Source organism: Scyliorhinus torazame, chromosome 12 (genome assembly GCF_047496885.1).
Source record: "Scyliorhinus torazame isolate Kashiwa2021f chromosome 12, sScyTor2.1, whole genome shotgun sequence".
Lineage (NCBI taxonomy): Eukaryota > Metazoa > Chordata > Chondrichthyes > Carcharhiniformes > Scyliorhinidae > Scyliorhinus > Scyliorhinus torazame.
Genome location: NC_092718.1, coordinates 101,009,108 through 101,023,653, shown reverse-complemented (window position 1 = coordinate 101,023,653; position 14,546 = coordinate 101,009,108). Strand labels below are relative to the sequence as shown.

General features: G+C 58.6%; 1 protein-coding gene across 1 annotated transcript in view; it reads left to right on the top strand.

Moving 5' to 3' along the window:
- LOC140387096 (protein capicua homolog) overlaps positions 1-14,546 on the top strand; it is a 509,424-nt gene that overhangs the window by 490,205 nt on the left and 4,673 nt on the right. Inside the window, 3 exon segments of the mRNA XM_072470105.1 lie at positions 2,687-3,043; positions 7,426-7,967; positions 13,737-13,945. Coding sequence (XP_072326206.1) covers positions 2,687-3,043; positions 7,426-7,967; positions 13,737-13,945 — 1,108 coding nt within the window.

The window sequence follows — 14,546 nt, the reverse complement described above, 5'->3', positions numbered from 1 at the left end:
ACAGAGAGAGGGGGACACAGTGTGACAGAGAGAGGGGGACACAGTGTGACAGAGAGAGGGGGACTCTGTGTGACAGAGAGAGGGGGACTCTGTGTGACAGAGAGAGGGGGACTCTGTGTGACAGAGAGAGGGGGACTCTGTGTGACAGAGAGAGGGGGACTCTGTGTGACAGAGAGAGGGGGACTCTGTGTGACAGAGAGAGGGGGGTCTCTGTGTGTCAGAGAAAGGGGGGTCTCCGTGTGACAAGAGAGAGGGGGGTCTCTGTGTGACAGAGAGAGGGGGGACTCCGTGTGACAGAGAGAGGGGGGTCTCCGTGTGACAGCGAGAGGGGGTCTCTGTGACAGAGAGAGGGGGGTCTCTGTGTGACAGCGAGAGGGGGGTCTCCGTGTGACAGAGAGAGGGGGTCTCTGTGTGACAGAGAGAGGGGGGTCTCTGTGTGACAGAGAGAGGGGGGTCTCTGTGTGACAGAGAGAGGGGGGTCTCTGTGTGACAGAGAGAGGGGGGTCTCCGTGTGACAGCGAGAGGGGGGTCTCCGTGTGACAGAGAGGGGGGTCTCCGTGTGACAGCGAGAGGGGGGTCTCCGTGTGACAGAGAGAGGGGGTCTCTGTGACAGAGAGAGGGGGGCTCTGTGTGTCCGCTTGACGGGGAGATTGGGGGGTTTCCGCGTGACGGGGAGAGGGTCCCCTGCCCCTATAATGGGCAGAGCTTCTGTGTGTCTGATAAATGGAGAGGGGTCTGCGGTCCATTTGCGATGCATTTCTGTGTGGGTCCACTACAGAGGGTGGGGCCGGTCTGGGTGGGTCCACTACAGAGGGTGGGGCCGGTCTGGGTGGGTCCAATACAGAGGGTGGGGCCGGTCTGGGTGAGTCCAGTACAGAGGGTGGGGCCGGTCTGGGTGGGTCCAGTACAGAGGGTGGGGCCGGTCTGGGTGGGTCCAGTACGGAGGGTGGGGCCGGTCTGGGTGGGTCCAATACAGAGGGTGGGGCCGGTCTGGGTGGGTCCAATACGGAGGGTGGGGCCGGTCTGGGTGGGTCCAGTATGGAGGGTGGGGCCGGTCTGGGTGGGTCCAGTACGGAGGGTGGGGCCGGTCTGGGTGGGTCCAATACAGAGGGTGGGGCCGGTCTGGGTGAGTCCAGTACAGAGGGTGGGGCCGGTCTGGGTGGGTCCAATACGGAGGGTGGGGCCGGTCTGGGTGGGTCCAGTACGGAGGGTGGGGCCGGTCTGGGTGGGTCCAGTACGGAGGGTGGGGCCGGTCTGGGTGGGTCCAATACAGAGGGTGGGGCCGGTCTGGGTGGGTCCAATACGGAGGGTGGGGCCGGTCTGGGTGGGTCCAGTACGGAGGGTGGGGCCGGTCTGGGTGGGTCCAGTACGGAGGGTGGGGCCGGTCTGGGTGGGGCCGGTCTGGGTGAGTCCACTACAGAGGGTGGGGCCGGTCTGGGTGGGGCCGGTCTGGGTGGGGCCGGTCTGGGTGAGTCCACTACAGAGGGTGGGGCCGGTCTGGGTGGGTCCAGTACGGAGGGTGGGGCCGGTCTGGGTGGGTCCAGTACGGAGGGTGGGGCCGGTCTGGGTGGGGCCGGTCTGGGTGAGTCCACTACAGAGGGTGGGGCCGGTCTGGGTGGGGCCGGTCTGGGTGAGTCCACTACAGAGGGTGGGGCCGGTCTGGGTGGGTCCAGTACAGAGGGTGGGGCCGGTCTGGGTGGGTCCAGTACGGAGGGTGGGGCCGGTCTGGGTGGGTCCACTACAGAGGGTGGGGCCGGTCTGGGTGGGGCCGGTCTGGGTGGGGCCGGTCTGGGTGGGTCCAGTACAGAGGGTGGGTCCAGTACAGAGGGTGGGGCCGGTCTGGGTGGGTCCAGTACAGAGGGTGGGGCCGGTCTGGGTGGGTCCAGTACGGAGGGTGGGGCCGGTCTGGGTGAGTCCAGTACAGAGGGTGGGGCCGGTCTGGGTGAGTCCAGTACGGAGGGTGGGGCCGGTCTGGGTGGGTCCACTACAGAGGGTGGGGCCGGTCTGGGTGGGTCCAGTACGGAGGGTGGGGCCGGTCTGGGTGAGTCCAGTACAGAGGGTGGGGCCGGTCTGGGTGGGGCCGGTCTGGGAGGGTCCAGTACAGAGGGTGGGGCCGGTCTGGGTGGGTCCAGTACGGAGGGTGGGGCCGGTCTGGGTGAGTCCAGTACAGAGGGTGGGGCCGGTCTGGGTGGGGCCGGTCTGGGAGGGTCCAGTACAGAGGGTGGGGCCGGTCTGGGTGGGTCCAGTACGGAGGGTGGGGCCGGTCTGGGTGGGTCCAGTACAGAGGGTGGGGCCGGTCTGGGTGGGTCCAGTACGGAGGGTGGGGCCGGTCTGGGTGAGTCCAGTACAGAGGGTGGGGCCGGTCTGGGTGGGTCCAGTACGGAGGGTGGGGTCGGTCTGGGAGGGTCCAGTACAGAGGGTGGGGCCTTTCAGTGTGGGTCCAGTCATGGCGTGGCAAGGCAGGGTTTTTTTATCTGGGTTCATCCAGTTGAGAGGGGAGTCAGGGTGTTCCAGCAGTGTGAGTGCTGAGGGGAGTCTCTCTGGCTGGGTTCACTGGATCCGTGTGTATATGTGTGCAGGCGCATGTGTGTGTGTGCACGTGTGTATATGTTCACACGCATGTTTGTGTGTACGTGTATGTTTGTGTGTACACATGGTAACTCGTGCTCCCCTCTCCTCCCTCCAGGTCAGTCTCCACTCCTGACCACAGGCCAGGTCGGCTCCTCTCAGCTCTCTGGCCCACAGCTCCAACCTGCACCCCCTGGGCAGCTCATCACAGCCATCTACCCATCGCCACCCTCTGCCAGTGTGGCCACGACGACCCACAATCTGATCTATACCGCCTCACCCTCGCTGCCCACCACCACACTGCCAGCTCCCATCCTACCAAAGGCACCCAGTGCCACCGTGACCTCAACCATCGCATTGGCCCCCGGGCCTCAGCAAGGAGCAGGGATGGTAACACCGGGGTGCCTGGCACCATTGACCTCTCCGGGGGCACCTTCAACAGCGTACCACAGCGGGCCAATGACGCCTGCACAAGGTAGGAATGGTTTGTGTTCTTGCAGAGCGTGATGGCGCAGCATGGGGATGTGGATTCTCTTCATTCATCACCTTCCAACCAAATCAACACAAACCCTAACTCGCAGCCGGTTAACATTTCTCTCCATGTTTCTAAACCACTCCATAGCTTATTCCCTCCCAACCTACACCGACCTCTGTAACCTGCCCCTGCCAGGATACCGAGATCTCTGTCCCCCTCCAACTCCAATCCTCCGGGATCTCTGTCCCCCTCCAACTCCAATCCTCCGGGATCTCTGTCCCCCTCCAACTCCAATCCTCCGGGATCTCTGTCCCCCTCCAACTCCAATCCTCCGGGATCTCTGTCCCTCTCCAACTCCAATCCTCCGGGATCTCTGTCCCCCTCCAACTCCAATCCTCCGGGATCTCTGTCCCCCTCCAACTCCAATCCTCCGGGATCTCTGTCCCCCTCCAACTCCAATCCTCCGGGATCTCTGTCCCTCTCCAACTCCAATCCTCCGGGATCTTTGTCCCTCTCCAACTCCAATCCTCCGGGATCTCTGTCCCCCTCCAACTCCAATACTCCAGGATCTCTGTCCCCCTCCAACTCCAATCCTCCGGGATCTCTGTCCCCCTCCAACTCCAATCCTCCGGGATCTCTGTCCCCCTCCAACTCCAATCCTCCGGGATCTTTGTCCCTCTCCAACTCCAATTCTCCGGGATCTCTGTCCCCTCCAACTCCAATCCTCCGAGATCTCTGTCCCCCTCCAACTCCAATCCTCCGGGATCTCTATCCCCCTCCAACTCCAATCCTCTGGGATCTCTGTCCCCCTCCAACTCCAATCCTCCGGGATCTCTGTCCCCCTCCAACTCCAATCCTCCGGGATCTCTGTCCCCCTCCAACTCCAATCCTCCGGGATCTCTGTCCCCCTCCAACTCCAATCCTCCGGGATCTCTGTCCCCCTCCAACTCCAATCCTCCGGGATCTCTGTCCCCCTCCAACTCCAATCCTCCGGGATCTTTGTCCCTCTCCAACTCCAATCCTCCGGGATCTCTGTCCCCTCCAACTCCAATCCTCCGAGATCTCTGTCCCCCTCCAACTCCAATCCTCCGGGATCTCTGTCCCCTCCAACTCCAATCCTCCGGGATCTCTGTCCCTCTCCAACTCCAATCCTCCGGGATCTTTGTCCCTCTCCAACTCCAATCCTCCGGGATCTCTGTCCCCTCCAACTCCAATCCTCCGAGAGCTCTGTCCCCCTCCAACTCCAATGCTCCGGGATCTCTATACCCCTCCAACTCCAATCCACTGGGATCTCTATCACCCTCCAACTCCAATCCTCCGGGATCTCTATCCCCCTCCAACTCCAATCCTCCGGGATCTCTATCCCCCTCCAACTCCAATCCTCCGGGATCTCTATACCCCTCCAACTCCAATCCTCCGGGATCTCTATCCCCCTCCAACTCCAATCCTCCAGGATCTCTGTCCCCCTCCAACTCCAATCCTCCGGGATCTCTGTCCCCTCCAACTGCAATCATTCGGGATCTCTGTCCCCCTCCAACTCCAATCCTCCGGGATCTCTGTCCCCCTCCAACTCCAATCCTCCGGGATCTCTGTCCCCCTCCAACTCCAATCCTCCGGGTTCTCTGTCCCCCTCCAACTCCAATCCTCCGGGATCTCTGTCCCGCTCCAACTCCAATCCTCCGGGTTCTCTGTCCCGCTCCAACTCCAATCCTCCGGATTCTCTGTCCCCCTCCAACTCCAATCCTCCGGGATCTTTCAAGTCCACCAATTCAGATCCGCCGAGATCTCTTCCCTCATCCGACACCGATGTATTTCAGTTGACAGTTTCTGGCTGCCCAATCCCTCCATAACACCCCCCACTTCCTGTCTCTCCATTTTTCTCTCTCTCCCTTAAAGACACTCCTTAAAAACTACGTCACAAATCAAGCCATTGGTCCCCTTTCCTAATATCTTCCTGTGTGACTTGGGGTCAAATTCAAGAATTTTTTGCATCCATCAGAGAGGGAAGATTGGAGCTCGGTTTAACCATGCACATAAAAGACAGCATCTCCGACAGTGCAGCACCCTCCCAGTACTGACCCTCTCACAGTGCAGCACTCCCTCAGTACCGAACCTCTGACAGTGCAGCACTCCCTCAGTACTGACCCTCTGACAGTGCAGCACTCTCCCTCATAACTGACCCTCACGACAGTGCAGCGCTCCGTCAGTACTGACCCTCTGACAGTGCAGCATCCCCTCAGTTCTGACCCTCTGACAGTTCAGCGCTCCCTCAGTACCGAACCTCTGACAGTGCAGCACTCCCTCAGTACTGATCCTCTGACAGTGCAGCACTCCCTCAGTACCAGCCCTCTGACAGTGCGGCACTCCCTCAGTACCAGTCCTCTGACAGTGCAGCACTCCCTCAGTACCAGCCCTCTGACAGTGCAGCACTCCCTCAGTACCAACCCTCTGACAGTGCAGCACTCCCTCAGTACTTACCCTCTGACAGTGCAGCACTCCCTCAGTACTGACCCTCTGACAATGCAGCACTCCCTCAGTACTGACCCTCTGACAGTGCAGCGCTCCCTCAGTACTGACCCTCTGACAGTGCAGCACTCCCTCAGTACCAGTCCTCTGACAGTGCAGCACTCCCTCAGTACCAGCCCTCTGACAGTGCAGCACTCCCTCAGTACCAGTCCTCTGACAGTGCAGCACTCCCTCAGTACCAGCCCTCTGACAGTGCAGCACTCCCTCAGTACCAACCCTCTGACAGTGCAGCACTCCCCCAGTGCTGACTCTCCAGTGCAGCACTCTCCCAGTACTGACCCTCTGACAGTGCAGCACTCCCTCAGTACTGACCCTCTGACAGTGCAGCACGCCCTCAGTACTGACCCTCTGACAGTGCAGCACTCCCTCAGTACTGACCCTCTGACAGTGCAGCACTCCCTCAGTACTGACCCTCTGACAGTGCAGCACTCCCTCAGTACTGAGCCTCTGACAGTGCAGCACTCCCTCAGTACTGACCCTCTGACAGTGCAGCACTCCCTCAGTGTTGGTCCTCCGCCAGTGCTGTCTTCGCTCAGTACTGAGCCTACAACAATGCAGTGCTCCCTCACTCCTGACTCTCCGACAGTGCGACGCTCCCTTAGACCATTCTGTTGTATCACGGCGAGGCTGGGCCTGCATTCTGGGTTCTAGCCTCTAGTGTGTGACTCCGGCTGATGATCTTCTGAGACCGAGAGAGAAAGAGACAGAGGGGAGCCACCACCTGAAAGTGGGGGTTGTGGGGGGGAGCGGCGGTGGGGAGATTGTGAAGCCATGTCATAGCTAGTTTAAACTGGAGGCAATGAGAGGGGATGGGGGAGATTCCGATGGGAGACTCGCATCAAAAACCCTGGGTAGGTCAGAATTTTCATGTCAATCAGTCGAAGGTCTTCTCGCTCTGGAGGAGGATTATTCTGCAGCTGATACCTTGTCGTCCCCCACAGGCTCTTAAACATTCCAGACCTGTCCTGGTCCCAGTCCCTTTCAAATTCCACTGCTCCCGGTGGAGGGTCCCAACACACAGCCATACTTCAGTTTGTGAGGATGGTGGTGTGGATTTAATGAGGGCTGATGTTCTGCATTTTGCTGATAATCACGCATGCAGAAGATAACCTCATTAGAGTAAGTACTTAAAGTAGGCTGATATTACCATGGCAACATATGACTGTGCTGTGTGGGGAGCTTGGTGGCTCTCGTATCCGTTCAGGCTGTAAAATATCAGGGGTGGGGGATGATTTTAGATTCTATCGCCTGATGATAAATCCATGGAGTCATTTACCACATAAAAGGAGGCCATTAAGCCCATTTTATACCTCTACGGGCGCATTGAACAAGCTGTTCAACTAATTCACCTGTTCCCCACCACATACCCACACCCTGCCTTTCTTCAGATCCCTTGCCGAGGATTTATCCAATTTGTCCCTTGTTGAAAGCTCCGATTGATTGTGCTGCCACGTCCCTTTCAGGCAGTGCCTTCCAGATCAGCCCAGCTGGGTATGTTTATAAACTAGAACCTGCCCAACCACCCCTCACCCTGACCTTCAGCCAATCAGTGCGCCTCTGCCCTCCTGCTCTGGAACCTGTTTCTATTGCAATGCTTCACGATTTTCCCAGTCTCTCCACGTTAGTTGAATTCATTCATCCCTGGATCTATTCCTGCCTTCTCTGCACACTGTGCAAGGCTGTTAACCATTGCCCACTGAGGGAACCTGCCCTAGTGGAGATAGCGTGGGTGGGTGGAGGTTGAGAGGTGCAGGGGGAGGGGGGGCAGCTTTGAGCGCCGTAGCAGAGTGTCACCTGTGAAGAATGTGAGGCAAGGATTCTCAATCTAACGTTCCCCCCTCTTTTCCTCCCCATAGGAAACTTGCCCTTCAGCCTGAGGCCAGTGCGGCCTCTGCTGAAGCAGCAACAGCAGGCGACTAAAGCCAAGACCCCTGGCCCGAACATTCCAACCGGCAGCCTTTACGAGCCGCCAGCCTCCACCCGGGGCGGGGGGAAACTGCAGGCCCCTGGCGGTACAGCAACAGAGCGAGGTGACGGCTGCCCGGATACACCACAGCGAGTGGCCCTGGAGGAGGGAGCTACCCGGGACCTGCAGGAGGAGCGGGCGACGCGGGAGGCCTGGCAGCTCCAGGCAGCAGCGGGCACGTCTGCCCCGGTAACAGAGGAATCAGCAATGCTGCGGGAGCCTGGTACTCAGCAGCAGTCGCCTCTGAAATCTGGAATCCCCGCGGAGGAAAGAACCCCCTGTGACCATCCCTGCCCACAAGCTGGCACCTCGGGGGAGGACAGAGCAGCCAGGGACACGGGGATAGGGGTCACCCCCAGGAGCACGGGGAGCCCCATTGGCTACACAACAAAGTCTACCAACACAGAAATGACCTTCAAGAAGGAGCCGGTGGTAAGAATCCAGAGACTGAGTGAATAGGCTGGTAGAGGGGGTGGATCGTATATAGAGAGAGAGAGCATGGGCCGGGCTGTTAATGCTACACAAATCGCAGACCAAGCACATTGATTACAGAGAGAGTGTGGACAGGGCAGGTAGATCGGAAAGAGAGGGTGGAGAGTGCGACTAGATCATAGAGAGTGATTCGACAGGGTAGATAGATCATAGAGCATGAACTCGATGGGTAGATCGTAGAGCGAACGTGAACCTGGCGAGTAGGTGGTAAAGAGAAACGTGGACATGGAAGGTTGATCGTAGAGAGAGGGTGGACAGGGCGGATAGATTATCGAGACAGAGGTGAACAGGTAAGGTTGATCGTAGAGAGAGGGTGGACAGGGCGGATAGATTATCGAGACAGATGAGCAGGTAAGGTTGATCTTAGAGAGAGGGTGGACAAGGCGGATAGATTATCGAGACAGAGGTGAACAGGTAAGGTTGATCGTAGAGAGAGGGTGGACAGGGTGGATAGATTATCGAGACAGATGAGCAGGTAAGGTAGATCGCAGAGAGAGGGTGGACAGGGCAGATAGATCATCGAGACAGAGGTGACCAGGTAAGGTAGATCCTAGAGAGAGGGTAGCAGATGGTAGAGGGAGGGTGCATAGGGCGGATAGATCTCAGCGAGAGCATGGACAGGCCGGGTAGATCGTAAATATGAGTGTGGAGCTGGCGGGTAGATGGTAAAGAGAGTGTGGACCGGGTGGGTAGATCGTAGAGAAAGAAAGAGTGGTCAGAGTGGGTAGATCGGAGACAGAATGTAGACCGAGCTGGTAGATCATAGAGAGAACGTGGACCAGGCAAGTAGATCGCAGAGAGAGCGTGGACTGGGCAGTAAGATCGCAGAGAGAGCGTTGAACAGGTGGGTAGATTGTAGAGAGAGAGCATGAACCAGACAGGTAGATCGTAGCGAGAAGGTGGACAAGGTGGCACGGTAGCACAGTGCTTCACAGCAGCACGTTCTCCCCGTGTCTGCGTGGGTTTCCTCCGGGTGCTCCGGTTTCCTCCCACAGTCCAAAGATGTGCACGTTAGGTGGATTGGCCATGATAAATTGCCCTTAGTGTCCAAAAAGATCAGGTGGGGTTACGGGGATAGGTTGGAGGTGTGGGTTTAAGTAGGGTGCTCTTTTGAAGGGCCGGTGCAGACTCGTTGGGCCGAATCATAGAATTTACAGTGCAGTAGGAGGCCATTCGGCCCATCGAGGCTGCACCGGCTCTTGGAACGAGCACCTGACCCAAGGTCAACACCTCCACCCTATCCCCATAACCCAGTAACCTCACCCAACATTAAGGACAATTTTGGACACTAAGGGCAATTTATCATGGCCAATCCACCTAACCCGCACATCTTTGGACTGTGGGAGGAAACCGGAGCACTCGGAGGAAACCCACGCACACACTGGGAGAACGTGTAAACTCCATACAGACAGTGACCCAAGGCCGAATCGAACCTGGGACCCTGGAGCTGTGAAGCAATTGTGCTAACCACAATGTAAACATGCTGTCCTCCTTCTGCATTGTAAATTCTATGATTTTATGAAGGCGTGTAGATCATAGAGACAGGGTGGACATGTCGGGTAGATGGTACAGAGAGAGCGGACCGGGCGGGTAGGTGGTATAGAGAGCGTGGACCGTGTGGCCAGATCGTTCAGTGAGTGTAGACAGGGTGGATAGATTGTTGAGAGAGTGTGGACTCGACGGGTAGATCAGAGAGAGAGTGTGGACCGGGCGGGTAGATCAGCGAGAGTGTGGACCGGGCGGGTAGATCAGCGAGAGTGTGGACCGGGCGGGTAGATCAGAGAGAGTGTGGACCGGGCGGGTAGATCAGAGAGAGTGTGTGGACCGGGCGAGTAGATCAGAGAGAGTGTGTGGACCGGGCGCGTAGATCAGAGAGAGTGTGTGGACCGGGCGGGTAGACCAGAGAGAGTGTGGACCGGGCGGGTAGACCAGAGAGAGTGTGGACCGGGGAGGGTGGATCAGAGAGAGTGTGGACCAGGCGGGTGGATCAGAGTGAGAGATTGGACCGGGCGAGTAGATCAGAGAGAGAGTGTGGACCGGGCGGGTAGATCAGAGAGAGTGTGGACTGGGCGGGTAGATCAGAGAGAGTGTGGAACGGGCGGGTAGATCAGAGAGAGTGTGGACTGGGCGGGTAGATCAGAGAGAGTGTGGAACGGGCGGGTAGATCAGAGAGAGTGTGGACCGGGCGGGTGGATCAGAGAGAGTGTGGACCGGGCGAGTAGATCAGAGTGAGTGTGGACCGGGCGGGTAGATCAGAGAGAGTGTGGACCGGGGGGGTAGATCAGAGAGAGAGTGGACCGGGCGGGTAGATCAGAGCGAGAGTGTGGACAGGGCGGGTAGATCAGAGAGAGTGTGGAACGGGCGGGTAGATCAGAGAGAGAGTGTGGAACGGGCGGGTAGATCAGAGAGAGAGTGTGGACCGGGCGGGTAGATCAGAGCGAGAGTGTGGACCGGGCGGGTAGATCAGAGAGAGTGTGGACCGGGCGGGTAGATCAGAGAGAGTGTGGACCGGGCAGGTAGATAAGAGAGAGTGTGGACCGGGCGGGTAGATCAGAGAGAGAGTGTGGACCGGGCGGGTAGATCAGAGAGAGTGTGGACCCGGCGGGTAGATCAGAGAGAGAGTGTGGACCGGGCGGGTAGATCAGAGAGAGTGTGGACCGGGCGGGTAGATCAGAGAGAGTGTGGACCGGGCGGGTAGATCAGAGAGAGAGTGGACCGGGCGGCTAGATCAGAGAGAGTGTGGACCGGGCGGGTAGATCAGAGAGAGTGTGGACAGGGCGGGTAGATCAGAGAGAGTGTGGAACGGGCGGGTAGATCAGAGAGAGTGTGGACCGGGCGGGTAGATCAGAGAGAGTGTGGACCAGGCGGGTAGATCAGAGAGAGAGTGTGGACCGGGCGGGTAGATCAGAGAGAGTGTGGACCAGGCGGGTAGATCAGAGAGAGTGTGGACCGGGCAGGTAGATCAGAGAGAGAGAGTGGACCGGGCGGGTAGATCAGAGAGAGTGTGGAACGGGCGGGTAGATCAGAGAGAGTGTGGACAGGGCGGGTAGATCAGAGAGAGTGTGGAACGGGCGGGTAGATCAGAGAGAGTGTGGACCGGGGGGGTAGATCAGAGAGAGAGTGGACAGGGCGGGTAGATCAGAGAGAGTGTGGAACGGGCGGGTAGATCAGAGAGAGAGTGTGGACCGGGCGGGTAGATCAGAGAGAGAGTGTGGACCGGGCGGGTAGATCAGAGCGAGAGTGTGGACCGGGCGGGTAGATCAGAGAGAGTGTGGACCGGGCGGGTAGATCAGAGAGAGTGTGGACCGGGCGGGTAGATAAGAGAGAGTGTGGACCGGGCGGGTAGATCAGAGAGAGTGTGGACCGGGCGGGTAGATCAGAGAGAGTGTGGACCGGGCGGGTAGATCAGAGAGAGTGTGGACCGGGCGGGTAGATCAGAGAGAGTGTGGACCGGGCGGGTAGATCAGAGAGAGTGTGGACCGGGCAGGTAGATAAGAGAGAGTGTGGACCGGGCGGGTAGATAAGAGAGAGTGTGGACCGGGCGGGTAGATCAGAGAGAGTGTGGACCGGGCGGGTAGATCAGAGAGAGTGTGGACCGGGCGGGTAGATCAGAGAGAGTGTGGACCGGGCGGGTAGATCAGAGAGAGTGTGGACCGGGCGGGTAGATCAGAGAGAGTTTGTGGACCGGGCGGGTAGATCAGAGAGAGTGTGGACCGGGCGGGTAGATCAGAGAGAGAGTGTGGACCGGGTGGGTAGATCAGAGAGAGTGTGGACCGGGCGGGTAGATCAGAGAGAGTGTGGACCGGGCGGGTAGATCAGAGAGAGAGTGTGGACCGGGCGGGTAGATCAGAGAGAGTGTGGACCGGGCGGGTAGATCAGAGAGAGAGTGGACCGGGCGGGTAGATCAGAGAGAGTGTGGACCGGGCGGGTAGATCAGAGAGAGTGTGGACCGGGGGGGTAGATCAGAGAGAGAGTGTGGACCGGGGGGGTAGATCAGAGAGAGTGTGGACCGGGCGGGTAGATCAGAGAGAGAGTGTGGACCGGGCGGGTAGATCAGAGAGAGTTTGTGGACCGGGCGGGTAGATCAGAGAGAGTGTGGACCGGGCGGGTAGATCAGAGAGAGAGTGTGGACCGGGCGGGTAGATCAGAGAGAGTGTGGACCGGGCGCGTAGATCAGAGAGAGTGTGGACCGGGCGGGTAGATCAGAGAGAGTGTGGACCGGGCGGGTAGATCAGAGAGAGTGTGGACCGGGCGGGTAGATCAGAGAGAGTGTGGACCGGGGGGGTAGATCAGAGAGAGTGTGGACCGGGCGGGTAGATCAGAGAGAGTGTGGACCGGGGGGGTAGATCAGAGAGAGAGTGGACCAGGCGGGTAGATCAGAGAGAGAGTGTGGACCGGGCGGGTAGATCAGAGAGAGTGTGGACCGGGCGGGTAGATCAGAGAGAGTGTGGACCGGGCGGGTAGATCAGAGAGAAAGTGGACCGGGTGGGTAGATCAGAGAGAGTGTGGACCGGGCGGGTAGATCAGAGAGAGTGTGGACCGGGGGGGTAGATCAGAGAGAGTGTGGACCGGGCGGGTAGATCAGAGAGAGAGTGGACCAGGCGGGTAGATCAGGGAGAGAGTGGACCGGGCAGGTAGATCAGAGAGAGAGTGTGGACCAGGCGGGTAGATCAGAGAGAGAGTGTGGACCGGGCGGGTAGATCAGAGAGAGTGTGGACCAGGCGGGTAGATCAGAGAGAGAGTGGACCAGGCGGGTAGATCAGAGAGAGTGTGGACCGGGGGGGTAGATCAGAGAGAGAGTGGACCAGGCGGGTAGATCAGAGAGAGAGTGTGGACCGGGCGGGTAGATCAGAGAGAGTGTGGACCGGGCGGGTAGATCAGAGAGAGTGTGGACCGGGCGGGTAGATCAGAGAGAAAGTGGACCGGGTGGGTAGATCAGAGAGAGTGTGGACCGGGCGGGTAGATCAGAGAGAGTGTGGACCGGGGGGGTAGATCAGAGAGAGAGTGTGGACCGGGCGGGTAGATCAGAGAGAAAGTGGACCGGGTGGGTAGATCAGAGAGAGTGTGGACCGGGCGGGTAGATCAGAGAGAGTGTGGACCGGGCGGGTAGATCAGAGAGAAAGTGGACCGGGTGGGTAGATCAGAGAGAGTGTGGACCGGGCGGGTAGATCAGAGAGAGTGTGGACCGGGCGGGTAGATCAGAGAGAGAGTGGACCAGGCGGGTAGATCAGGGAGAGAGTGGACCGGGCAGGTAGATCAGAGAGAGAGTGTGGACCGGGCGGGTAGATCAGAGAGAGTGTGGACCAGGCGGGTAGATCAGGGAGAGAGTGGACCGGGCAGGTAGATCAGAGAGAGTGTGGACCGGGCGGGTAGATCAGAGAGAGTGTGGACCGGGCGGGTAGATCAGAGAGAGTGTGGTCCGGGCGGGTAGATCAGAGAGAGTGTGGACCGGGCGGGTAGATCAGAGAGAGAGAGTGTGGACTGGGCGGGTAGATCAGAGAGAGTGTGGACAGGGCGGGTAGATCAGAGAGAGTGTGGACCGGGCGGGTAGATCAGAGTGAGTGTGGACCGGGCGGGTAGATCAGAGAGAGTGTGGACCGGGCGGGTAGATCAGAGAGAGAGTGTGGACCGGGCATGTCGATTGCAGAGAGATCCATCTGGGTTGCAACGCCCCAGGGTTTAACATGAACGTTTTTGTCGCGTACTCAGCAGGGGAAATACACTGCCAGCACCGAGTGGCGTAGCCCTCTTCCAGACACTCGACCTGATGCACCATCAACCTCTCAGGCCGCAACGACGTCCTGTGACACTGCCAAACCCTCAGGCAGCTCGTCAGACACCACAGACAAGAAGGACCCACCCAAGAAGATGAAAGTGAAACCCCCACCATTGAAGAAAACCTTTGATTCTGTCGACAAGTGAGTAACCGAATTTAGCACACAGCAGGACGAACCACAGGGTCTGAGTAGGTCAAGGGTTAACGGTAACTAATATCGTGGGGTTAATGGTACGTCCAGTGTAAACACGAGGTGTGTCCATGAGGAGTCAAGAGTCAATGCAGTGACAGCATCATGTGGATGGGAAGATATTACACTGATCCTCATCCCATCAGCTTGTGGGGGAATCACAGACACAGACCCACATCCCATCACCGTGTGAGGGAATCACAGACACAGACCCACATCCCATCACCGTGTGAGGGAATCACAGACACACATCCCATCACCGTGTGGGGGAATCACAGACACAGACCCACATCCCATCACCGTGTGGGGGAATCACAGACACAGACCCACATCCCATCACCGTGTGAGGGAATCACAGACACACATCCCATCACCGTGTGGGGGAATCACAGACACAGACCCACATCCCATCACCGTGTGGGGGAATCACAGACACAGACCCACATCCCATCACCGTGTGAGGGAATCACAGACACAGACCCACATCCCATCACCGTGTGGGGGAATCACAGACACAGACCCACATCCCATCACCGTGTGGGGGAATCACAGA